Raw genomic sequence first — 25,554 nt, 5'->3', positions numbered from 1 at the left:
CTTTCCCATTACTTACATCAGCAAAGGACTCAACTACCAGATAATACCAGGGTTTTGTATTTTATTTTTTTTAATGGGATGCTGAACAACATTTTCAGTACTTTTGACAGTATATATTTAAACACTGGTGTTGAGTTTGAGCTCGGGAGGCCCTGGTCTGGACCTGTGCTTGTTGACAAAGAATAGGCAGGGAATACCATCTCATCACAGAGTTCACAGTGTCTTTCCCCTCAAAAAATAAACCTTTAGTGCCTTCCTAGTTACAGCAGGAGCTACCAGCAAGCTGTCCTTTAAAGGACAGGCCGTGAGGAATTGTCACAAAAGAAATCACAGCGGAAGAGGCTCGCTTTTCTCCGATCCTTTGGAAACAGGACAGGTGGTCCTACACCTTTCCATTTTCACTCCCCACTTTTCTGCTCCACAGCTTTCTCACGGCGCTCTTCACCTCCTCGTTCCGGAGGGTGTAGATGAGGGGGTTCAGCATGGGTGCGATGATGGCGTAGAACACGGCCACGTCCTTGTCCTCGGCCAGGCTGCTGGACGGGCGGATGTAGACGAAGGTGCAGGGCCCGAAGAACAGGATCACCACGGCGATGTGGGACCCGCAGGTGGACAGGGCCTTGTGCCACCCCGCAGCCGTCTGGCCTTTCAGGGAGACCAGGATGAGCACGTAGGACGAGAGCAGGATGACGAAAGCGCTCAGAGTTATCAAGCCCCCGTTGAGCACCACGGCGGCGCCCGCCGGGCGGGTGTCGGCGCAGGCCAGGCGCAGCAGGGGGTGGACGTCGCAGAAGTAGTGGTCGATCCTGTTGGGGCCGCAGAACGGGAGGCGAGCGGTCAGCAGGAGCTGCAGGGAGGAGTGCAGGAAGGCCCCGAGCCAGGAGCCCAGCACCATGCAGCCGCAGGCGCGCCCGCTCACGAGGGCGGCGTAGTGGAGGGGCCTGCAGACGGCAACGTAGCGGTCGTAGGCCATGGCCGCCAGGAGGAAAATCTCGGCGCAGCCGAAGAAGTGGAACGCGAACAGCTGCGCCATGCAGCCCACGAAGGAGATGCTTTGACTCCCCACCAGCAGGCCAGCGATCATCCTGGGAGCCGTGGTGGAGGAGAAGCAGATGTCCACGAAGGACAGGCAGCAGAGGAAGAAGTACATGGGGGAGTTCAGGCGCTGGCTGCTGGTGACGGTGACCACGATGAGCAGATTTCCTGCCACGGTGATCAGATAGAAAGCCAGAAACAGCACAAAATATATCTTCTGCACCCCTCGGTTCTCCGAGAGGCCCAGGAGGATGAATTCCCTCACGCTGCTGGTGTTCTCCATGTTAAGCCGTTGGAGGGATATTCGATGCGGAACCTGGAAACGTGGGAAAAATAAAGGCAAAATGATCCATCGGGTTTTTTAATTATTAAAAATGAGTTACTTATCAGAAGTGCAGTCACACTAAGAAATATGTAGAATTAAAATTAAGTTTATCAAGAGTGTTTTCTGTGTGAGTTTTTGTGTTTTGTTTTGATTTTATGGTTTTTTGTTTGTTTTTTTTCCTGTGGGTTTTTGTTTGGTTTTTGTTTGTTTGTTTTGTTTTGTTTTTGGTTGATTTTTGTTGTTGATTTTTCTTTCCTTCCGCCTCTACATGTTTAATTTTTTAATGTACGAGACTTCAGCCATAGAACCATAGAATCCTGGAATGGGTTGAAAGGGACCTTCAGGACCATCTAGTTCCAACCTCCCTGCCATGGGCAGGGGTGCCACCCACTAAATCCCTCTGGGGTTGAGTCCAGCTGATCCAAGCTTTTGCTTTATGATTTAAAATCATAAACTCAGAAACTCTAGTACAGGCAAAAAGCTGCTCAAGCACACGCAGGAAACGCTGAAACGGAGAAAACCCAAAATTGCTCTCACACCCACAAAGTGAAGCCTAGAGAGGAAGTTGAGAAAGTTTGGGACTTTTCCTGTCCTTCCAGTAGTACTGGCAGGAGGTAAAAGGACATTCAAGAAAGGGGGCAAAATTTGCATGTCTTACCTCTAAAAGTATCTTTTAAGGGATGGATTAGAGGTACATGATATAATGCAGTCAATTGCAATACGAAATAAATGCAATGTGGACTGTTTTAATTTCAAAAAAGGATGAGAAACTGCACCACCTCCTTATTGCAAGTGTTTTCCCCTAAAATCTCAGGGAGTTAATGGGAAGCAGAATTAAACAACTTAATTTAGGACAGCAGGACTGGCTCTGTACGTGGTTCTGGGCAAAGAGAGCCAGAGATGATTCAGAGAAAATTTCTTTTTTGTATTTTCACATTTGTTAAATGAGGAGGGAAAAGAGGAAAGGAAATCAGAGAAAGGAAAGAAAAGAGGAAGGAAAGGGAAAGGAACTAGAGAACTGGTAAAACTTACCTCCTCTGTGTTTGAAGATCTAATTTTTTTGTGTAAGGGCTGTAAGATTTTATCCCCTCAACATCTGCTTTTCCTGGTATGCATGAGTTAGAGCCCAGTCTTTAAAAACATGTAACACCTTCTGGAAAGCTTCCAATGCTTGCTTAGGAGGTGAAATAATCCCACCTAATTTTATTTATTGCTTTCCTGTATCACCAGGTGTATCTTGATGTTTCCTGCCCACGAGAGCTGGTTTGGAGGCTGCTTGGAGATGGGTGGGCACTGAAGGATGCACACACAGCCCAGCAAGCAGAGAGAAGGCTGAGAGGAAAATTGTTTAAGTAGCTCTTCTTAACCATCTCCAAGGAAATCTCCCACCTCAAGGGCTTAATTCCCTGTTTATGTAGAACTCCTGCACCCTCTCCAAGGAAATCTCTCCTCTCGAGGGCTCTGAGGGCTGCAGGAGGGAGGTGTGAAGGCTCAATGAAAGGAACTTGGGAAGGAGGAGAAATTAATCCTGTGTTATGGAGGGAAGTTTAGATCAGATATTAGGAAAAAATTTCCTCACTGACAGGGTGCTCAAGGGACTTAAAACTTGTGTGGAGGTGGCACTTGGGGACACAGCTTAATGGTGGCCTTGGCAGTGCTGGGAGAACTGTTGGACTCAATGATCTTAGAGGGCTTTTCCAACGGGAATGATTCCATGATTCCTTGAAACAGAGCTGAATATTAAACTGGACAAGCATGTGATGTGACCAAGTCCAGTTAACTATTCCCAGAATCCATCATGAAACCTGGATTTGTGGTTTTCCTAAGACTAGAGGCCCATTGGATCCTCTGCTTTGGCTTTGTAGTTTTGTGAGAGATAAAACAGGACTTCTAAATCCCTTTTTATTCCAAAAAAACCCCCACCATCAAGTAGGAATCTTCATTAAAATAAATAAAAATAAATAAAAAAATCAGAGATCTCTAGTAGTAAGTAGAAAAGAGACACAAGATGGCCCAGGTCACCTCTTGATGACCCTCCAAGTCCCTGTTTTACATGAAATTTCATCACTGACAGCCCAGTGAATAAAGACTCTTGCAAGAACTTGCATGTTTCAGCAAAAGTCAGTGAATTACAGAGTAAGGGGAAAAAACCCCTTATTTTACAAATTGGGAAACTGAGGGAGGGGAGGAAGTCAGCTCCTGCACATCTGTGGAAGTCAGCTGAGTTGAGTCTTTGTGACTCCAGGCTTTCCTGTGATCACCTGATCAATTAGGGGGAATGGGTTTAAACTGCCAGAGAGCAGGGTTAGATGGGATGCTGGGAAGGAATCCTTGGCTGTGAGGGTGGTAAGGCCCTGGCACAGGTTGCCCAGAGAAGCTGTGGATGCCCCATCCCTGGAATTGTTCAAGGCCAGGTATGAGCAGCCTGCTCTAGTGGTCGGTGCCCCTGCTCATGGAGTGGGTTGGAATTCAATTATCTTCAAGGTGCCTCCCTACCCAAACCATTCCAGGATTCAATGAATTTAAGCATCACTTAAACTCATCACTGCTCTGAAGTTTACTGTGTGTTTTTAAATTCTGATATGTGGGCATCAATAAATAGTTTCATCCACGGCCCATTCCTTTGTTCTCTTGACATTTTTACATTGCAGGTCACATCAGCCGAGGTGATGTGACCATCTCCTGACACAGAATGCCAGTGATCCATGCAGGGAAAAGAGAAACCCTCCAATTTATGAGGAGGTTAAATACTGCTCTGGGGTGAAAATAGCCTTTTAATTTAAATATCATTTTACACTGGAGTCCTGGCCAGGTTACTAAGGGCTACCGGCAACGACTGTAGGAAAAAATATTGGGTAAGGAAGTAAAACCAGTCTTACAATCTTTGGGAAAGGAAGAGGAAGATGAACAAATATGTATCTGAGCTGCTAAGCAAATTCGGGCTGAATCTGCCCATTTCTGTCCCCCCTGATGCACATGGCAATAATTTTGCTCTGTTTCCTCTCCCTTTGTTGCCCTGACCGGATGGACCAGCAGGAGTGATTCATGCACAAGTTAAAATCGAGAGTTGCTGGTACCTCCTGTTGTGAAATAGTTTTGTAAGGACACAAGCTGCCAGGAAGGGAGGGAGAAAGGTGTGTTCTCTGCTTTCACTCCCCTTCCTTTGGGTCTGGGCGCTGTGGTGGGGGTCCTCGTGGATGTGTGGGGTGCGTGGTGAGAAGATGAGTGGGATGTTGGGAGTACGTGGTGAATTCTGTGTGGGGCAGAGCCGTGAGTTTGGCTGGTGGGCAGGATGGGGCTGAGGTGCTGTTTGGGGGGAAGTTGTGAAACTGGAAGAGAAAGGCTGTAGGCTGGAGGCTTTCTTGAGGCATTTTGTGAAATCGGAAGTGCCCGAGGTGTGGTGAAGGACTGTGCTGAAAGACTGAAAGACTGAAAGGCAGGTGGGGTGTGGAGTTGCACTGAAAGAGCTCCTGACACCAGAATTATGCACTAGGGGCAGAACAAGCAGAGGCTGGGAATTTATAGCTGCTGAGGTGTGAAGTTTGGGTGGACCCTCCTCCAGGGAAGGTTGGATGAAACAATAGGAACCAAATAGGATGCTGAATTTTGTTGGGAGAGGCTGTGGGTCAGGAGAGGACAGTGTGGTGGTGGGTGTGTTATGGTTGGGCAGGGACAATAGGGATGAGCAGCTGTGCAGAGGGAGGTTGCAAAACCATCAGCAACCGTGTTTTGGGAGAGGACTGAAAATTTCTCTGTGACCCCAAGCAGCAGGGGCTCTGAAACCAGAGCATCTCAGGGACATGGGTATGAAACATCAGAGCAAGAGGCAAGGGATAGGTTTGTATGGACAAAACTGGCTGAAAAGAGGAGAATTAGTAAAAAAAAAAATTGTTTCCATGACACTGTGAAGAGGGGAGGGGGAAGTGGCTCAGTTATCACAGACACACACACACACACACACACACACGTGTTTCCCCCAGAGAGTGATTGGCTGGTGGGTGTCATGCTGGCTTTTTAAAGAGTCTGATTAGCCCAGCAGTGCAGTATTGACACAAGGACCTTGTCTGGACCCTATGCCACAGAACTCGGGGGACAATACTGCCCAGAAGGTCCACACCAGGCAGCTGCTGCAAAGCAGTTGCTGAAATTCCAAGGAACCCACAAAAAGGTGAGAAATTCCTGGATGGATCTTTGCCATTGCACTCTAATGCTTCCTCTCAGGCTTTTGGGGAAATGGTGAGGGAAAGGGAGGAAAGCCAGAAACAGTGGAGGAGAGAAGAAGATCAAATATTCTCCTGCTGGTTAGAAATTTGCTGTAGGTCAGATCATGGTCATAATCATTTTCAAGGTAAGAAGAACTTCATTCCATAGATGCTTTTGCATGAACAAGTGCTATTGGATTGCTCTAAATACACCTCTGTAATTTAAATGTCATTATTTAGAGACCCACATTACAGCAGCATAACTTTCTGTCCATAATCTAAGTGGTTTTGCAGGCAGGTTTTGCAGGTAAAGCACAGGGAGGGTGGTTAATTCCAAGACAAAAAAAGACCACCTGGACTCAGGCTGCTGCTGTTTGAGGAGCACATTCACTGATTAGTTTCATTAAGGAAGTAGATTTCTGTCTTGGATGTGTCCTGGAGACAAGAATTCAGTCTTTCCAAGGGAATACACTGGCACTCAAATGTTCATGACCTCTCCAAATGGACTGGAAACTTGCTTCAGATTTGAACAGATATCTTGTGGCAGAGAGAGCAGTGCTTTGGGTCTTCTAAAGGCCAGGAAACCGCTTTAACCACCAGGTCTTCCTCTGTCCTGGCAGCAGAGTTGCTGCACAGTTTGATGCTGCTTCAGCTAACTTCTTCTGTGAACCAAAATCCCATAATTTGTGGCCACCCCAGAAGCAGGTGGTGAGGGAGGAATAGCCACAAGGCTGGGCCCTAAAGTCTTAGGGTTAGACTTGAGGTCCTGTAAGAGCTGAGAATGGGATCATCCACCACTATCTAACAGTGTGGTGCAGTGCCAGGAGTCCCCTGCTTTCAGTCAACCCTAGAGGAAATCATAGAATCCTGGAATGGTTTGGGTTAGAAGGGACCTTAAAGATCACTGAATTCCAGCCCCCTGCCCTGGGCAGGGACAGCTTCCACTGGAACAGGTCACCTCAAGCCCTGTCCAACCTGGCCTTGAAATTCCCTGCATCACATGTTTCTCTTGCCTCTGTCCATGCAGAACTGTGGTCATTGTGTCTGGAGTGCTGGGATGAAACAAGGGTGATTCAGTCTGTCCCATTTTGTGGGTTTGGAAGTCTGTCTCCATGTGTTTTACAAAGAGAGAACAGAGGGTTCATGCTGGTTAGACGCTTCAGTGACTTGGTTCCCAGCAAAGTCTATTTTGGCTTGTTCCTCTCTTCTTTTTAACCCATCTCTCACGACACTTCTCTGCCTACCATGTCCAAATTTGCAGCTGACCGAGAGAGAGCAAAAAACCACAGTATGTGTTCTCATCAGATCAAAAAAAAAAAAACCAAACCAAAACAAAAAAAGCTGTTGAACCTATTTTTCTACTTTTTCTTATTATCAGGGTTCTCATTCAGATCTCAGTACTGTGGGAGAGGAAACAGTGTCAGGGAATGGGGTGAATTATCAGACCCATAAGTCCAATGTCCTGTGAGGATGAGATATTTTGTGGTTTCTTGCATGTGGTTCTTACAGTTTCTGAGGAACAGGCTGACTGTGCCAGACCAAAATGTTTATTGTCTGTACACAGGACCCAAGAGAACTAACCAACCACATTAAATGGCAAATTAATATCTTAATTAAAATAGAAATCAGTCATCTTTTTATAGAATGAAATGTTTCCATAGAATCATAGAATCACAGAGTGGTTTGGGTTGGAAGGGACCTTGAAGCTCCTCCAGTTCCAACCTCCTGCCACGGGCAGGGACACCTTCTTCCTACTGTGTTTTCTGACCATGCACATAGGACTGAACTCAATCAGTTTTTACACTAATTAAACATGTTTGTTAATTGCCTGGAACCTTCACACAGTTCTGACAAGCTTTTTGTCCCACCTAATCCTTTCTCCGTGGGACAATTATCCCAGAGCTGTTAATGCTGACTTCTGTTTGGCTTTGAACTGACATCAGGTGGGTTTAGATCTGGGAAAAAATTCTTGCTGTGAGGGTGGTGAGGCCCTGGCACAGGTTGCCCAGAGGGGGTCTGGAAAACCCATCCTAAAGTTGTTTAAGGTCAGGTTGGACAGGGCTTGGAGCAACCTGGTCTAGTGGAAGGAGTCCCTTCCAGGGAGTGGAACTGGATGAGCTTTAAGGTCCAAGTTCTAGCTACAAAGAGCTGGAACAAAACCAGGAACACCATGAGGTCACCGTGATGGAAAGTCACCTGGGAGTTACCACCTCTGCCCTCTCTTTTTCCAGGTGTCTGGAATCACCCATGATGGGTTCCTCAGCCCCACCAATCTTCCTCCCAGCCACAACCGCCCAGGCTCTTGGGACTAACCAGAGCGGGGCTGTTGGACAGCAGGAGCCATCCTATGCTGTCTTGAAGTTCATGGAGAGCTTCTGCCTCATCAGCTCTGCCTGTGGGATGGTGGGGAACGCCCTGGTCCTGTGGTACCTGGGCTTCCGCATCCGCAGGAACCACTTCACTGTCTACATCCTGAACCTGGCGGCCGCCGACTTCGGCTACCTGCTCTGCATCGCCATCGAGACCGTCCAGTACCTGATGCAGTTCAACGTGGGGGTGCAGTTTGGGATATTCCTCTTCCTGGATCTCTTCATGTACGGGACCGGCCTGTACCTGCTGACGGCCATCAGCATCGAGCGGTGCCTGTCTGTGCTCTCTCCGATCTGGTGCCGGGCCCACCGCCCCAAACACCTGTCTGCCGTCATCTCGGGCCTGCTCTGGGCTCTGTCCCTGCTGCTGAACACGCTGGGGTACGTCCTGTGCACCGTCCGCCCCTCTCCCGGGCGCTGCCGGAGCCTGCTCATCGCCATCGGCACCTTCGACTTCCTCGTCTGTGCACCCCTCATGCTGCTCTTCAGCCTCACCCTCTTCCTCAGGGTCAAGTGCAGCTCCCAGCACCTCCAGACGGGCCGGCTCTTCACTGTCATCATGCTCACCGTCCTGCTCTTCCTCATCTTCGCCGTGCCCCTCAGCGTCCTCATCCTCTTCGACTTCCTGGGCTACAAATTCCTCTACTCCCCGGAGATCGGCTTCATGCTGTCCTGCGTCAACAGCACCCTCAACCCCGTCATTTACTTCCTGGTGGGGAGCTACAGGGATCGGAGATTCAGGCTCACCCTCAGGCTGGCATTCCAGAGGGCCTTTGAAGAGTCAGGGGACGACAAAGATGAGCGGGAAACCAGGGACTCAGTGACTATGACCTCCTAAAAGCCTGGCCTAGAGACAAGAGTTGGCAGAGTCGAAGAACTCCGAGGCTTTGGGGAGGGTTCATCGCACCTGACCTTCGGTATCCTCACTGTAGATAGTTCGGCTGATTATTTCGAGTTCTGTCTGTGATCAGTGAAATCATGCCAGGACCTGGACCACGGAATTTTCCTGAACTGTATTTGGACCGCATTAAAAGTGCCTGTTTGTTTTCAGTGACTATTAAATAGCATTAATTTGATAAGTTGAAATGCCTTAGTGTCTGAATTTTCTCAAAGGATTCACGCTTAGAATTTGCGCTTCACTCAAAAAATCCTTGTCGTTCCTAAGTGCATGAATTTTCAGTCACTTGTCACTAGGATCTCTGAAGATGAGATGGGAAATAACCCTCCTCCTGTTGAAATCGGGCATAAAACTCCTGCAAGGAGGAGGAATTTCTCCCACTTCATTTTAAATATCCATATCCGAGCACACTTTTGCAGCTCAGAGAGCCATTCTGGGCTTCCTAATGGGAGCATTTTAAAGAGTGAAATTATTTTGATTTCTTCCAGCCCTGGACAGAGTTTTTGCATCTAACTGAAGCTTGAATTTCTTCTTGTCTCTTCCTTGAAAAGGACAGATAAGAATCCATGGCTTTTAAATCTCCTTTACCAATAAAAATAATTTCAAGGTTAGGGAAAAAAAATGCAGGGAACAGAAAAAGGTAAATAAATAACAGGATTTGCAAGAAACTATTCTGTAGAACCAATCCCTTGAGGTGCAAAATTGAATTATTTGTCCTATAAAACTACCTAACATTTATTCTTTGAACCAAAACTGTTAGGAGAAGGAAACATAGGTAATTTTCTTTGAAAAACCTTCACTCCTTTATCTGGAATTGTTTTCCTAAAGGGAAGCTTCTTTCTTCTATTATTTTTTACATTTTTTTCTGTTACTTTGCCTTTTTATTAATTTAAAAAGCATCACTTAAAAGAATTAGTGGTTCATCCTAATGCCTGTAGTTGCTTTTTGTTTCCTGTTTTGAACTCCTGAAAGCTGAAATTTGAGTCTACTTTCTACTGTTCTCTAATTTTTAATGCTATTTTTCTGTAATGTACATACAGGTGATACACAATTTGTTCCCTTGGGATCTCTTGGGACCTCTCACAAAGAAGCTGTTTTTACATCACCTTAAAATGAAGAAGGAATGAACCCATAAAGTCCAATTTCTTCTGAACACAGACCAACTTTTAGGGCACTGATTTCCAGTCCTCTCTGAGTAGAGGAAATGACTAATGGAAAGAAACTTTGGAAGATAAATAGGATGGAAAAATATCCTCCTTCACTGACAGATATTCCTGGGCTATATGCATTGTTTCTGTCCTGATAATTATATTAATATTAGCACACACTTAATTGCTTTGTTTTATTGATCTCTGTTCTTAATTGATGAATCTCATGGATATTTGGCAATATGGATTTTCTCCATCTTGTATATTCATTACACCTGTTTTGGAGCTTCCTTAGGATGTCTTTCCATCATAACTGTGCTTTGCATTAGGGAAGGATCTGAGAAGAACCAGGAATCCTCATTGCACAATACGTACGGGAGGAAATAACACTGCAATTACTGTCAAAGACAGAACTAAATATAAGGCAAATTGTAATTAGAATAAACAGAGGGCAAAATGAAGAGAGAAAATGGGGACTGGACCCGATAAATAACTTTTTATTTAATGCACAGGAAGAATGCCACTGAGCCAAAGGAGACAGAGTTTATTCCCTGGGAATGGGGCAGGAAGGGTCATTCCAGGGGAATGCAGCCAGGGAACAGGACCCAGCCCCGCTACCCTGGCTCTGAGCCACGGGCCCCCAAACCCCCACACTTCTGGCTGTCCGGGAGGTGCCACATCTCCAGCTCACCTCACCAGCAGGGCCTTACAGAGAGGTCACCCTCACCTCAGTGTCCCCACTCCCGTGGCTCCCCTCCTCATCCCCTGCTTTCTCCTCAAAGGCGCGTCGGAGCGCAACTTTGACGGAGCGGTGGAAGCGGCGCTGCCGGCAGCTCCCCACCAGGACGTAAATCACAGGGTTCAGGCAGCTGTCCAGCAATGCCAACAGCAGGGGGATGTCATCTTCAGGGAATAATTCCCCGGAGCTGGGAAGATTGAGGAAAACATCTAAGCAGAAGGGAATACCGAAAGCAAAGAAGACGATGATGTTGAGCAGGACGGCAACGTAGAGCCTGCCTGGGTGTCGCCTGCGGGAGCCACAGCAGAGCTTGGTGAGCAGGAGCAGGTTGGAAACCAACATCAAGAGCGACAAAATCACAGAAAAGGCCAGGACTACACCTGGAAGCACTTCCCCAGAGCGTTCACTGACGGTGTAGGTGACGTAGAGCGAGGAGACAAAAAGCCCAGCCAGGGCCCACAGCGCCCCGCTCACGATGCCCGACAGGTGCCTGGGGCGGTGGCAGCGGTACCAGAGGGGGAAGAGGACGGACACGCAGCGCTCCACGCTGAGGGCTGTCAGCAGCCCCAGGCTGCTCAGGTCAAACACGTGGCACAGAAACCCAATGACAAATACAAAATCCATATAGAGAGGAAAAAGTACAGTCAAATAAGTACAAAATGTTACTAAGGTAAAAAGGAACACTAGAATCAGGAAAAGGAGGAGGATGAGGCAGAAGTCAGCCACAGCCAGGTTTAGGATGTAGACAGTGAAAGGGCTGTGCTTCATGTGGAAGCCCAGGAACCACATGACCATCCCATTCCCCACAAGCCCACAGAGGGAAATCCCCAGGCAGATACCCCCAAAGACAATCAGCTTGTAGGAAATGATCGAGCAAGTATCGTTGATAAATTCCTCAATGTCCAGAGCTCTCAAAGTCATGTTCAGAGTGAGGTTCCTTGGGTCAGTCTCCTCCATGGCTAATGACCCTGCTTCAGGTGGCTGCCTTCTCCCTTTCCCACCACCTCCTAGGAGACACAGGGAACCAGAAGGGAATGAGGACCACCAGTGCTCCCAGCACCCTCCATCTGTCCCCACGCTCCCATGTCAGACCCAGGAAGAACCCCACTATGCCCAGGACAGGCTCCCACCCCTCCAGCCCTATCTCTGGACAGGAGGCATCTCCCACCTCTCCATCCCTGCACTCCTACCTCCTGCTGCTCCTGGGAACAGTGCTGTCACAGGAGCCCTGGCACACGGGACCTCCGGGCTTGCCAGGAGAATGGGTCTGGTGGTGGCTGCTGGAACCACCTGCTGTGCTCACTCCCCTTTTGCCAGGGGGGCAGATCTTCAGCCAGAGATCATGCACCATGGTCAGGAGCCTCCCCTCACAATCTCTCCACATCGGTGACAGCTTCCCCTCACATGTCCTGTGTACGGAGATCTTGTCAGCAGAGTTGGCCACGTCACCTCTTTCTCTCCCCCTGCCATTCTCCACCATGCAACGGGCTTCTGGCTTCCTCTGTGTGAACCTGCTGGTCCATCTGTCAATGCAGCAGGGGGCATAAATCATTCCCCAGAGTGGAGGCTGAGGGAGATGAGCCAGGCACCTTCGAGAGTGAGCAGTCACTGATGTGTAGACGTGCAACAGCACCAGGGCTTTGCTCAGTGCCTCTGATGACATGTAACTGGTGATCAAAACCTCTCCCAGCTTTCTTCTGGGACACACTTCCAGCATCTGCACCTGTCTGTAGACCCATCTCCACCCCCTCTCACTGAGGTACCCTCAGCTTTGCTTCAAGTCTGCCTCTGGACCCAACTCCTGCAGCTCCAGGCCGGATGTCCTGGAGAGACTGTGGACCTTGGTCATTAACAAGGATGTCCTTGGAAGACATGAGTTTTGGGGATGACACGCCTAGGACATAACTCCAAAGGAGACAGAACGCACGTGAAAGAGGGACAGAAAACTTGCAATAAAATGCACAGTCCCTGTGCTGTGAAAGGTTGAGATTGTGAGGTAGGAACCCCTTGGAGATAAGAACACGTTGTCAGCACCATGTACCCCACAAAAAGTAATCTAAGAGGAGACATGTCTGACAGGGGTGTGATTAGAGGCAAAGCCCTCATGTTGTTCTGTATCTGAGCACTGGTGGTTTCTCGTGGCAAGTGAAGGCAAGGCCAATGTTTGTCCCCACGGGCTCATCAGAGGAGTGTTTTGACCCAGGATTCTCAGCACCAGAAAGGGCATAATATTATCTATGCTGTCCCCTCCTTCTCCATAGTTTTAAATTCATTTATATTTAAAATTTAAACTCCTAGTCATTGTAGTAATGGGATCATAATAGATCAGCACCTCCTGCTGAAGAATGGGGGGGTGGAGTGTAAGGTGGTGGTATAGCCAGCTCCTGCTGACAAGATCTCCGTACACAGGACATGTGAGGGGAAGCTGTCACCGATGTGGAGAGATTGTGAGGGGAGGCTCCTGACCATGGTGCATGATCTCTGGCTGAAGATCTGCCCCCCTGGCAAAAGGGGAGTGAGCACAGCAGGTGGTTCCAGCAGCCGCCACCAGACCCATTCTCCTGGCAAGCCCGGAGGTCCCGTGTGCCAGGGCTCCCGTGACAGCACTGTTCCCAGGAGCAGCAGGAGGTAGGAGTGCAGGGATGGAGAGGTGGGAGATGCCTCCTGTCCAGAGATAGGGCTGGAGGGGTGGGAGCCTGTCCTGGGCATAGTGGGGTTCTTCCTGGGTCTGACATGGGAGCGTGGGGACAGATGGAGGGTGCTGGGAGCGCTGGTGGCCCTCATTCCCTTCTGGTTCCCTGTGTCTCCTAGGAGGTGGTGGGAAAGGGAGAAGGCGGCCACCTGGAGCAGGGTCATTAGCCATGGAGGAGACTGACCCAAGGAACCTCACTCTGAACATGACTTTTGGAGCTCTGGACTTTGAGGAATTTTTCAACGATACTTGCTCGATCATTTCCTACAAGCTGATTGTCTTTGGGGGTATCTGCCTGGGGATTTCCCTCTGTGGGCTTGTGGGGAATGGGATGGTCATGTGGTTCCTGGGCTTCCACATGAAGCACAGCCCTTTCACTGTCTACATCCTAAACCTGGCTGTGGCTGACTTCTGCCTCATCCTCCTCCTTTTCCTGATTCTAGTGTTCCTTTTTACCTTAGTAACATTTTGTACTTATTTGACTGTACTTTTTCCTCTCTATATGGATTTTGTATTTGTCGTTGGGTTTCTGTGCCACGTGTTTGACCTGAGCAGCCTGGGGCTGCTGACAGCCCTCAGCGTGGAGCGCTGCGTGTCCGTCCTCTTCCCCCTCTGGTACCGCTGCCACCGCCCCAGGCACCTGTCGGGCATCGTGAGCGGGGCGCTGTGGGCCCTGGCTGGGCTTTTTGTCTCCTCGCTCTACATCACCTACACCGTCAGTGAACGCTCTGGGGAAGTGCTTCCAGGTGTAGTCCTGGCCTTTTCTGTGATTTTGTCGCTCTTGATGTTGGTTTCCAACCTGCTCCTGCTCACCAAGCTCTGCTGTGGCTCCCGCAGGCGACACCCAGGCAGGCTCTACGTTGCCGTCCTGCTCAACATCATCGTCTTCTTTGCTTTCGGTATTCCCTTCTGCTTAGATGTTTTCCTCAATCTTCCCAGCTCCGGGGAATTATTCCCTGAAGATGACATCCCCCTGCTGCTGGCATTGCTGGACTGCTGCCTGAACCCTGTGATTTACGTCCTGGTGGGGAGCTGCCGGCAGCGCCGCTTCCACCGCTCCGTCAAAGTTGCGCTCCGACGCGCCTTTGAGGAGAAAGCAGGGGATGAGGAGGGGAGCCACGGGAGTGGGGACACTGAGGTGAGGGTGACCCCTCTGTAAGGCCCTGCTGGTGAGGTGAGCTGGAGATGTGGAACCTCCCGGACAGCCAGAAGTGTGGGGGCTTGGGGGCCCGTGGCTCAGAGCCAGGGTAGCGGGGCTGGGTCCTGTTCCCTGGCTGCATTCCCCTGGAATGACCCTTCCTGCCCCATTCCCAGGGAATAAACTCTATCTCCTTTGGCTCAGCAGATGAGTTTCATGCTGTTTTGAGGGATCTCTTGGTTTTAGAGAGTGTGACACAGTAAGCCCTTGGGATGCATCCAGCGCGGGGCCGCGGTGATCTCACAGATCTCTGTGGGGCTGATGCCTCTAGATGGCAGGAGAGGGGTTGGGATCGCAAGGAACACCCTTCCCCTTCTGTCCCAAGAGCAGCTCGGCAGAGCTGGCTCTGCATTCACGGCGTCTTTGAGAGGAAACAACCGTACACCAGGCAGGGCTGCAGAGCTGGGGAAGGAACTACAGCTTTCCCTTGCACTTTAAGTGAGAATTTGTTAGATTCTTTAATTCTAGCATTAAATCATTCCGAGTGAAGTGTAGGTTCGGTAGTGCTGGGGGATTACAGGAGGTGTGTTCCTGGTACTCATGTTCACTCCAGTAAGTTGTTGCCCCTGGAAGTCTGTGGATGGTCCATCCCTGGAAGTGTTCCAGGCCAGGTTGGGCAGGGCTTAGAGCAACCTGGTCTAGTGGAAGGCATCCCTGCCCGTGGCAGGGGGTTGGAACTGGATGCATTTTAAGGTCCCTTCCAACCCAAACCACTCTGTCATTCTGTGAGATAACACAGAGCAGCTGAGGATGTTGGATGCCAAATATCTCCTCTCTGATGACAGAGAGCAGCACAGCTGGCAAATGCCCGCTCTGGCACAGATCACAAAGCCCTCTCCAGGCTCTGCTTCCGACCATGCCATGAAGCAAAGCAGGGGATGACCAGATCAGATGGGCTTGGCAAGCTACACACACCAATTCCTGTGCTCATACCAACTCCACTGAACACACCTTTGCAGCCACGACCAAAAAGAGCTTGAAATATGGAAATTCACAGAAGCAGATGCTTGGAACTCTTAAATTTTTAGAAATTAGGGTGTTTTAACTGCTTTTCTGCAGAATGGGGGCATCCTTTAATTCCCCAGCATCAGCATGAAGAGGAAGCCATTCACCACCTCCATCCTGAATCTGGCCACCCTCAGGAGGAGCTCAGCAGCAACTCTGCACAGTGGCTTTAATGACTAACCAAAATCCTGGCTGTACTGTTCTTTTTCACTTTGCTGCTACCCCTGAATAAAATTTGTATTTCTTTCTTCTGTTTGTTTCCAGCGTGGTAACTCTGACCCATAAATTTGTTAAATAAACAGCATCTGGGCTTTGCTGCAGAGCTTGTCACTGGTGAACAGAGTAAGGCTGACTCAGCATAAGAAAATGGCTCATTTCCTCTATTTCTTCTCATTCTAAAGCCTCTAAAGCCTATCCTTCAGATCCATTATTTCGTCAAGGGCTGACAGACATGGAGGGGAGAGAGAAGCAGGGAAAGCACTGCCACTTCCCCTCTACCCAGAGAATTCCTGAGCCAGGCTACAGGGATTGAGTCCTCATAGCCTCAACAGGTTCTTTTCCATGAAAGGTCCAGTTTTCCTTTTCCTTCCCTCTCCCTGCATCCTCTTTCACACAGAAAATCCCACCTTTCCTGAGTCTCCAGGCAGAGCTCATTTAGTTTTAATCCTCCTCCTGTTGTTTTTCCCAGACGAGGAGCAGACTCCCCAGAAGTGGGGCCAGCCCTCAGGTCGTGGTTGCGACACTCTGCTCGAGCTAAAACCGTCCAGACAGCCCGGAGGAAAGTGGGAGGATCCACAGGATGCAGGTCCAGCCCCAAACCCTTGCGTGCAGGCAGCCCACACGATGTGCAGACCAATCTCAGTGTGCAGCAGGAGCGATGCACTTTTGGTGAAAAACTTCCAGAGGGGATCCCAAAAACACATTCCCGCTGCCCCTGGTAACAAAGCTGAGTGTGAAATCTCCACATAGTATCCCCATGTGTCAGGAATTGTCCAGGAATTGTTCTGCACTGCTGTGCCAAGATATTCACCTGCACTCTGGTTTTTAGCAGACACATCAAAAAAAAAAAAAAAAACCAACCCTGGCAGGAGCTCTGAGCCCTGGTGAATTGGTTTTAATAGTCCACAGGGTAGAGAAGCTCAGTTTTGAGACAGGAAAAGCTCAGACCTGTTGAATAGGAAAGACTCAAAGCAGATTTCAAAGCAACAAGTCTTGTGAGTGTCCCTGCCTATGGTGGGGGGGTTGGAACTAAATAATCATTAAAATTCTTCCCAATCCGAATCACTCTGTGATGATTTCATGATTATTCATCACATCATCCAGCATCCACCCCAGGCAGGAGTTCCCCTGCCACCCACCACGTTTCCTTGTGCTGCAGTTAACTCCACTCAGCCAGACCCACATCAGTATTGCCACAGGACACCTCCATCCCCAGAGCATCTCAGAATCATAGAATTGGGGTGGCAGGGGTTTAAACAGCTGGCTTAGGGTGGATTTTAGGAAAAGGTTCTTTACCAGAAGGTGATCAGGCACTGGAACAGGGTCTCCAGGAATCCTGACAGAGCTCAAGGAGCATTTGGACACACTCTCAGGCACATGGTGAGATTGTTGAGGTTGTCCTGTGCAGGGCCAGGAGTTGGATTCAATGATCATCATGGGTCCTTTCCAACTCAGGATATTTTATGATTCTATTTTATGATTATTTTATTTTATAATGATTCCACTGTGTTGTCTTTATTTTGAGGCTCTGACACATCTTCAAAAGCCCTTTGGAAGGCAGCACTAACAGAGAGTGTGAACTTCTTTGCACAGCTCCCAGCCAAGAAGTAAATAAGAGGGTGGACGCTGCTGTTGGCACAGGCGAGCGGGAGGGAGGCGCTGAGGACAAAGACAGAAAAATCAAACACCCTCAGCAAGAGCCAGTACCCAAAATCAGCAGTGAAGAAGGGGAAGAAGATGACAGCCAGCAGCACCACAGCACAGAGCTTCCTTGGAGGATGTTTGCATGAGCAGCACAGGACAATAAGCAGGGTTAGAGCAGAGCAGATCAGGGTGAGCACCGATAAGAGGTAGCTCAGGACGAAGGCAGCGAGCGCCGAAGGGTGGAAGTAGAGGGTCGTGGTGAGCAGGAAGGAGAGGACCCAGAGCAGGGCACACAGGAGCACTGGGAAGCGCTGGGAGTGGTGGCAGGGACAGTGGGACAGGGGTAGGACAGACAGAGCTGTCACAGCACTGAAGGCTGTCAGCAGGTAGACACTGGCAGTGAAGGCGAACAGAATGGTGATGTTCAGCACGGTTGTCACTCCCTGTGAGCCCAGCTCGTGGCAGAGGCTCTCTGGGACATAAAATATCCCCAGGGAGAGGGTGATGGAGAGGAGGAAGGTGCAGTCAGCGATGGCCAGGTTGAGGATGAAGATGGTGACGGGGTTCCTGCGGATTTGGAAGCCGAGGAGCCAGAGGACAGCCCCGTTCCCAACCATCCCACAGAGGCAGATGAGCAGCGTGACAGGGACTTTGCTCAAGTGGCTGCTCTCACAGTCAGTCCAGCTGTAGGGGTTGTCCTCACTCCAGCTCCCGTTAGGTGCCATCCCACCGGATTTGCCCCAGCAGGCGGGGCTGGCTCTTTCCGTGGCAGGGGACGTGTCCATTGTGACACCTGTGCTGCTCCTCCTTCCCCTCACACAGCTGGAGGGGAGAGAAACAGAGACACATCAGCAACACTCTGTCTACACACGTGGCTTTTCCCATCTTGTACCATGCCCCAACTTCCACATGGAGGGGTACAGAGAGAGGTGAGGGACAGGACAAATGGAAAATAGGATGTGGGATGTGGATATGGACATGCCTGGCACAAAACCCAGGGAGATGCCTCCTTCCTGGATTTGGACAGGACAGATCTGGAGGAGCAAAATAATTGAAGAGGGACATCTTTGGAGGTAACAAAGAACAAGAGGCTTTGGGGTGGGTCTGATCTGCATTCTCAGGTGTCTAATATTGTAGTTGATATCACTGACCTGCTGGGTTCCTTCAGCAGCACACTCATTTCAGCATCCACCCCCCCCCCCCGCCTTTTTCCATAATATTTATAGGTCTTAATACCCTACAGACCACTATTCCCAGATCAGATTTGGTGAAAATTGATGACCAGGTTCCACACCTGGGAGGTGGGGGCGGGGAGAACTGATTAAGCTGAGAAAAGCCACCCAGAAGAGCCTGACCTTCTCTCCTCTCGCAGCCTGGACAGTTCCACCGGAGCAGACACGCTGCAGGCTCACATCCCCTCACGCTCACCAGCTGCTGCCCCTGCAATGGGACCTCCAGGAGCTTTCCTGGAATTACCACTTGGAAAATGGGAGCGAAGCCTTCCCGGTGAGCCTGCGCAGTGTCTGGCATGGGGTCTGTCCCGGGTCCTCTCACATCCCCCTTTTCCCGGTGTTGACTCATGTTCTCCAGGGCTGTCGCAAAGGGGGAACTGCTCCCCCGCCTCTGACGGTATCAGGGCTCTGGTTCTAATCTGCTCTTGGCTTTGTACAGGAAATGACTAACGAAAGAGAGCCTCAGAAAGGAGACCTATGGGAAAAGAGTTTGTCTCCATATCAGGTTCCTCTTTCCTTTTAAAGCAACCCCAATCCCAAAACATGATCTTCGAACTGGCTGAATTTTTCCCCTCCCATTCCAGGGGTGGATCTTTAGGACCCTGCACTACAAACTTGATGGGAAACTTCGGTTTCTGGTTCAGATCTGTTTTTACCACTTGTATACGACAAGCCCAGTGACAACTGACCTTCACCACACAGTTTCCAAGAGGATTCTACTTTGTGTGTCGAGGAGCTCATGGAATAATAAAATCTGGGCATGACATGGAACACGGACAGATGGCAGAGGGATGATTCAGGATTTCAGCAATAGAAGAAGGGGTGAATTGCTGCTTGCTTGGCTTTAGCCATTGGTAAGTTACTGGGTTCATCTGAGTTGTCTTCCACACTCCCTTTGGAGTCATTCAGCACCCAAAATTAATTCCATGGAACTAATGAAAGAAAAGAAAAGCTGGAGTGAGGTGAGATGATTCCTATCCAGACTCACATGCATCTAGGAGCAGGGATATTCCTGCTGGGAACTGGCATGTGGGAGGGCCCTGGGACTACCTACTCTCCTCCTTGCTGATGCTGTGTTTGTGTCCCAAACTGTGCAATCTGCATCTCACATCCTCTCACCGAGCTGACCCTTTACAGTGTAAACAGATCATGATTCAGCATCTAAAGGGGCTCCAAGAGACAAGGGCATGGAGTGACAGGACAAGGGGGAATGGCTTCACACTGATGGAAAGCAGGTTTAGATTGGATATTGGGAAAGAATCATTCCCTGTGAGAGTGGCACTGAAACAGGTTGCCCTGAGAAGCTGTGGCTGCCCCATCAAGTCCTGTGCTTGATTAAAGAACAGAATTCCCTGGGATCTCTCATCCTCTGCTTCCCTGGGCAACATCCTGAGCATGTTCTCTAAAAATCTGGATTTCCCACTCAAGATTTACAAACATCGGTTGTTTGTTTATGTGAAGGCCGGGTTTATGTGTGTACAAAGGAAACCACGATGTGCAAATATTATGGCTCTGGTAGCAGCGTGGGGAAGCTGATATGTCCCCTGGCAGGAAGAGCTCATCCTCCTGGAGGATTCCTTCTGTACTTCCCAGCCTCTATTTCGGTCTCTTCTGGGTCTCACAGTTTGTTCCATGGGCTTCTCCACCCCAGCACAGAATTCCTCTTTCCCCCAGCTGTCAGCCCCTCTTTGCCAGTCTGTCTGACCTCGGAGTGCTGGTCACCACAGCACTTTCCTCTTTTCCCATCCCTTCCTGCCTCCCCAGTCAAACCTCCTTGGAGGTTTAAGCTTGGTCCCTTGGAGGATGAAGGTTTGGCTGCTGGATGATGCTGCCAGCAGCATTTGGATTTTCTCTCCATCCCTGTGGCACAGGAGGACCCTGAGCCAGAGGGAGCTGAAAACATGATTTCTGTCCCTCACCGTCATCTCCTCTGGTCTGGGGGCTTTTGAGGATCAAGGTGGTGAGAACAGGAGCACAGATGAGACAGGACTTTCTGGGCCACATCATTTCAGCGTGATGAACTACCTGGCAGCATGAGGAGACTGTCACAACTGTCACTTTAGAAATAAGCACAGGCAGCCCATGAGCCAGAAGGGGAAGGAGCTGCAGTCCCCAGTGAATTACAAGGAAAAAAATTATTATTTTATTTAATAATTTAAATATAAGTTTGAGGTGGGAACCAGCCCTGCTCCTGGGAATCTCAAGTATCCCCTTGTCCTGGGGATGCACAGCTCATCCAGACAGGCAAAGGCTCTGCTCCCACTGTGCAGAGGTAGGGCTGCCTCTCTTCTAGTGCCAGTCTGCACCCACAGGGATTTAAGCAGCAGTTCCCACCACAGGGGTCTCACCCACCTCTTGGGGATCAGCCCTGTCTTCAAAGACCCTCTGTAGAGCCACTCTGACGGATCCCCTGAGCCTGGGCTTCCCGTAGCTCCCGACCAGGACATAAATGACGGGGTTGGTGCTGCTGTTGACAGAGGCCAGCAACAGGCAGATCTCAGACATAAAGTTAATGTAAACAAAGAAGTGTCCAGCACTGCAGATGCCAGTGCCCTCTGCCAGCACTGCACGGGAAACTTCCCAAGGCTGCCATGCCCAAACGGTGCCAGGAGAGACCTGGCCCCCAGCACCACGGTGACTCCGTGCTGAGGGCCTGTCAGCAGTCCAGGCTGGCTCTGGCTCCCTGCCTCTCCCTCAGGAGCAGCCCCTGGGATGCCTGCCCTGGGTGTGAGCCCCAGGGTGGATGTGCCAGGGCTGGGTCATCCCTCTGAGGGCAGCAGAAGGTCCTGCCCCAGTGCCACCCCCACGGGACAGGCGCCACAGCCCCGTTTGCTGGTTCCTTCAGACACTTCCTCTTTGCAGACCTGGTGTCACGTTGAGCACAGAATTTTCATCTTCCTCCTCATTTGCTTCTCCTCTGTGCCTGGTGGCAACATCCCTGAGGTGTGTTCATGGAATCCTGGAATGGGTTGGAAGGGACCTTGAGGACCATCCAGTTCCAACTCCCTGCCGTGGGCAGGGACACCTTCCACTAGCCCAGGTCGCTCCAAACCCCGTCCAACCTGGCCTTGGACACTTCCAGGGATGGGGCAGCCACAGCTCCTCTGGGCAACCTGTGCCAGGGCCTCACCACCCTCAGGGGAAGAATTTCTTCCCAATATTCAGCCTAAACCCACCCTCTGTAAGTGTGAAGCCATTTCCCCTTGTCCTGTCACTCCACATCCCTCTCCATCTCCTTCTCAGTTGGTGGGGAAAGTACAGCCTGCAGCCATTAAGCAATATTACGCATGTTTGTGAATAATGTTAAATATTTGGTTAAAATGATGTTAATGTGAAGAGTAAATGATGAATAGATATTAAGATAGTAATTAATAATACTAGTAGTAAACTTCTAAAGTGCAGGTGGTAAATAATAAACTGTGGGTGGTAGGTAATAAACAGTACATAGTAAATTAGGCAATAAATTGCAAACAATAGATGGTAAGCAATAAATAGCAATAAGTAATAAATAGTAAATATGAAGAGCAAATAACAAATCTGGGAGGAGTGGCCTTAAATGGAAAGATAGATTTAGATTGGATATTAGGAAGAAATTCTTCCCTGTGAGAGTCTGGCACAGATTTCCCAGAGAAGCCGTGGCTGCCCCATCCCTGGAAGTGTTCAAGGCCAGGTTGGACAGGCCTTGGAGCAACCTGGGCTGGTGGAAGGTGTCCCTGCTACCAAAGGGGTGGGAACAGGTAAAAACAACCACAAGTGCTCCCAACCCTGAGGGGGAGGAGGATGTGCTGCTGGTGAAGTGCTGGGATGGGGATCACAGCACCCCGAAATCTGGTCTCCAGTAGCTTTCACTGCATCATTAAGGGTATTAGCAGTAATTAATCTGGGGTGTAAGGGCTCATAACCTGGCTGCAAACAACAGCTTGCTGTCCTTCACTTGGGCTGTCAGGGCCTGCATTAGGATGGTAAAAACTGGAATTCTTGGCTCCAGTTTGCAGGTGTGTTCCCTTGGGCCCAGGGGAGGTTTTGGCAATGATCCCCGTGCTCTTCCTGGAATGAGAGTTGCTTCTGAGAAGCACCCAGCTGCCTCTCCAGTGCTGCCAGTACTGCCAGTACTGCCAGCACTGCCAGCACTGCCAGCATTCCAGCACCACCAGAACCCCTCTGCTGCCAGAGAGGTGGTGACCCCCCAGGGATGCTGAGGTTGGGAGAAAAATGATGAATGGCCAAAACCTGCCTGGAGAGGGAATGCAGTGGGAGAACAGGAAGTTCTCTGGGGGAGGGGGTGGGGGGAGAGTGTTTCTAATCAGAAGTAAATGAGGAGCCATTCACAAAACTCTTCATGGGGAGCTTTTGGCAGAAGCCACTTCCTTTGTGGCAAAAAAAAAACCAAAAAAACCCAACCCAAACAAAAAATAAATTCAAACAAGATAAATAACCCCAAGGAAGTGCAGCTCTGACGTAGCCAAAGTTACAAAACCGTTTCAGACTCCCCTGTGGCCCCACTGCTCCTGAGGGAACAACACCAGGACAGGACACGGAGAGGAGCCAGGGATCCAGGGACTTTCTTCTTCATGTAACTGTCCTGGGAGGATCTGCTCTAGGATATGGATCCAAAAGGAGCATGAGATTTCAAGAAGCGCTGCTGATCTGGACAGAAAATCTTCGCCTGCTACTTCCCCACAGCGAACAGTTAAGTGAAATGTTTTCCTTCCTCCCTACCCCACCTTCCTCTCCTCCACATCCACAGCATGCGGCTCTGTTCCTCCCACCCTCTCCCAGTGACCACAGTGCTGGTCCCCCCTCCTATTTACCTCCTGCATGTCCTGTCAGCATCCCAGCCCTCCCACCTCCCTCTCCCACCCCACAGTGTCTGCCGGCTCCCTCCCAGCACATCCCACTTCTCTGCCCTGAATTCTTCCCAGTGCAGGGAGCTGGTCAGGAGCCACATGGTTCATCCCTGGATTCTCCAACCTCTAACTCTCCATCCACTCTGACCACAGACGGGGACCGCGTCCCACCACCCACCCAGCGTCCATCCATGGAAGTGAGCCACGTGTCCCCACCTCCCACCTCACCTGCTGAAGGAGATGATCCCTGTGGGATAGACGTCACCGACATGGCCATAGATGGTGTCACCCTGCTCATTGGCTTCTGCGGGCTGCTGGGGAACGGGGCTGTCCTCTGGCTCCTCGGCTTCCACATCCGCAGGAACCCCATCACCGTCTACATCCTCAACCTGGCCGTAGCTGATTTCACCTTCCTGCTCTTCGTCACCACCTCATCCCTGCTCTACATGGTGGACAATGCATCCTGCTCTCCTGTCGTGTCCCTCAGGTACCTGAGGTCGCTCCTCCTGCTCTCTCTCTTCTCCCACAACATGGGGCTGTACCTGCTGTCAGCCATCAGCATCGAGAGGTGCGGGTCCATCCTGTGCCCGCTCTGGTACCGCTGCCACCGCCCCAGCGCCTGTCAGGGGTGGTGTGTGCCCTGCTCTGGGTCCTCTCCGTCGCTGTCATTGCCACGGTGACGTCCCTGTGCCTCTTGGATGAGCACGAGCCCTGCCAGATGTCTCTCATCTCCATGTACGTCCTCAGCCTCCTCTTTGCTCTGCCCATGGTCATTTCCAGCACAGTCCTCTTCATTCAGGTCAAGTGTGGCTCCCAGCAGCAGCAACACAGGAGGCTCCACATCGTTGTCTTCCTCACTGTCATCTTCTTCCTCATCTTTGGGGTTCCTCTCAGCCTCTTACATTTCCTGCAGCAGCTCAGCTACACTGTCGTGTCCTCCCAGGTTGTTTTTCTGCTCGCCTGCATCAACAGCAGCATCAAACCCTTCACTTACTACCTGGTGGGGAGCTGCTGGAGGCGCTGTTCCCTGGTGTCCCTCCAGACCTCCTTCCACAGGCTCTTTGAGGAGACCGAAGAGAACACTGCCTGCAGCAATGGTGCCAGCATGGACACAGTGGTCCCTGTCGAAGGACCCCGGGACAGCAGCTGAGGGTTTCCCTGAGTCACCAGATTAATAAATATCCACGGTATTTCCCCCAGCGTCACCCTTCTGCAGTGTAATCCCGCCAGAAAGAGGAGCAGGCACATTGCCAAGGGCAGCGTGGGAGGGATGCTCTGCAGGGAGCGTGTTGGAGCACGGCTTTCTCCTCCCTCCCTGGTCCTAGGACACTCTTCCTCCAAGGGAATCATGCCCCACAGGGCTGTGATCCCAAAAATCCCCCTGGTGCATGGTTCCTGCATGCCGCTGTGGTCTGATATCAATAAACAGCTTTGTGAACCCTGAGTTTGCCGGCTTTCTCTGGCTCCTGCTGCCAGCCGGGAATGTGGGTAGAGGGAGGGGACACACACATGGAGGGAGGGGACACACTCATGGCTCGTGCTCCCTGGAGCACAAATGATCCCGACAGCTGGGACTGCACCAGCACCCCCGGCATGGACAGGATGGCCCGGGGCTCAGTGTTCCACCCCCAGACTGCTCTGTGAGCGTCACAGAAAAGATATCCCCAAACATCTTTTCACTTTTAATTTTGTGAACCAGGTGTAAGTGTAAAGGACTCTTTTCCTTCGGAAATTCTCCCTCTAGCCTGGCTTCAGCTTCTCCTTCAGCAGACTGGGATGGTGCAGCAGCAAAGGGAGGGGGAGTTCGCGGTCCCTAGCCCGGCTACCCAGTGACACAGTGTGTTTGTCACCACGGGCTCCACGGGGCATTTCCCAGCTCCCCTGTGGCTTTGCCGAGGTCACCAGCCCCCCCAAAACCCACACCTTCTCAGCACATCCCACACTTCCCCTCCAGCCCCATCACATCCCACACATTCCCACTACGTCCCACACCTTCCTACC

General features: G+C 50.4%; 6 protein-coding genes across 8 annotated transcripts; 3 read left to right on the top strand and 3 right to left on the bottom strand.

Moving 5' to 3' along the window:
• Window positions 1-382: 382 nt before the first annotated feature.
• On the bottom strand, window positions 383-1,333 carry LOC126651158 (olfactory receptor 4S2-like). The gene has a single exon (XM_050336733.1). The coding sequence runs from the start codon at window positions 1,316-1,318 to the stop codon at window positions 383-385; it is 936 nt and encodes a 311-aa protein (XP_050192690.1). The 5' UTR covers window positions 1,319-1,333.
• Window positions 1,334-7,812: 6,479 nt separating this feature from the next.
• On the top strand, window positions 7,813-8,769 carry LOC126650436 (proto-oncogene Mas-like). Its single transcript, XM_050335235.1, has one exon. The coding sequence runs from the start codon at window positions 7,813-7,815 to the stop codon at window positions 8,767-8,769; it is 957 nt and encodes a 318-aa protein (XP_050191192.1).
• A 1,914-nt stretch (window positions 8,770-10,683) lies between these two features.
• Window positions 10,684-11,734, bottom strand: LOC126650449 (mas-related G-protein coupled receptor member A2-like). The gene has a single exon (XM_050335261.1). It carries the CDS (start codon window positions 11,671-11,673, stop codon window positions 10,684-10,686), a length of 990 nt encoding a protein of 329 aa, XP_050191218.1. The 5' UTR covers window positions 11,674-11,734.
• Window positions 11,735-13,492: 1,758 nt separating this feature from the next.
• Window positions 13,493-14,567, top strand: LOC126650448 (mas-related G-protein coupled receptor member H-like). The gene has a single exon (XM_050335260.1). It carries the CDS (start codon window positions 13,578-13,580, stop codon window positions 14,565-14,567), a length of 990 nt encoding a protein of 329 aa, XP_050191217.1. The 5' UTR covers window positions 13,493-13,577.
• A 2,335-nt stretch (window positions 14,568-16,902) lies between these two features.
• LOC126650434 (proto-oncogene Mas-like) lies at window positions 16,903-21,249 on the bottom strand. 3 transcript variants are annotated; one of them, XM_050335232.1, is made up of 3 exons: window positions 19,396-19,502; window positions 18,830-19,181; window positions 16,903-18,296 (listed from the first exon to the last, which is right to left on the bottom strand). In XM_050335232.1, exon 3 carries the CDS (start codon window positions 18,257-18,259, stop codon window positions 17,321-17,323), a length of 939 nt encoding a protein of 312 aa, XP_050191189.1. In that variant the 5' UTR covers window positions 18,260-18,296; window positions 18,830-19,181; window positions 19,396-19,502; the 3' UTR covers window positions 16,903-17,320. The 3 variants fall into 3 exon arrangements, with proteins under 3 accessions (XP_050191189.1, XP_050191188.1, XP_050191190.1); XM_050335231.1 differs by lacking the exons at window positions 18,830-19,181; window positions 19,396-19,502 and adding an exon at window positions 21,059-21,249; XM_050335233.1 differs by lacking the exon at window positions 18,830-19,181.
• LOC126650435 (mas-related G-protein coupled receptor member H-like) lies at window positions 19,219-24,987 on the top strand. The gene is given in 4 exon segments (XM_050335234.1): window positions 19,219-19,560; window positions 23,175-23,395; window positions 23,707-24,159; window positions 24,162-24,987. Coding segments are annotated over 2 exon segments (957 nt in total). The 5' UTR covers window positions 19,219-19,560; window positions 23,175-23,395; window positions 23,707-23,744; the 3' UTR covers window positions 24,704-24,987.
• The last annotated feature ends 567 nt before the right edge of the window (window positions 24,988-25,554 follow it).

Source organism: Myiozetetes cayanensis, unplaced genomic scaffold, assembly GCF_022539395.1.
Source record: "Myiozetetes cayanensis isolate MyiCay16 unplaced genomic scaffold, myiCay2020 scf6-25, whole genome shotgun sequence".
Classification (NCBI taxonomy): Eukaryota; Metazoa; Chordata; class Aves; order Passeriformes; family Tyrannidae; genus Myiozetetes; species Myiozetetes cayanensis.
This window is presented reverse-complemented; position numbering and strand designations above follow the sequence as displayed.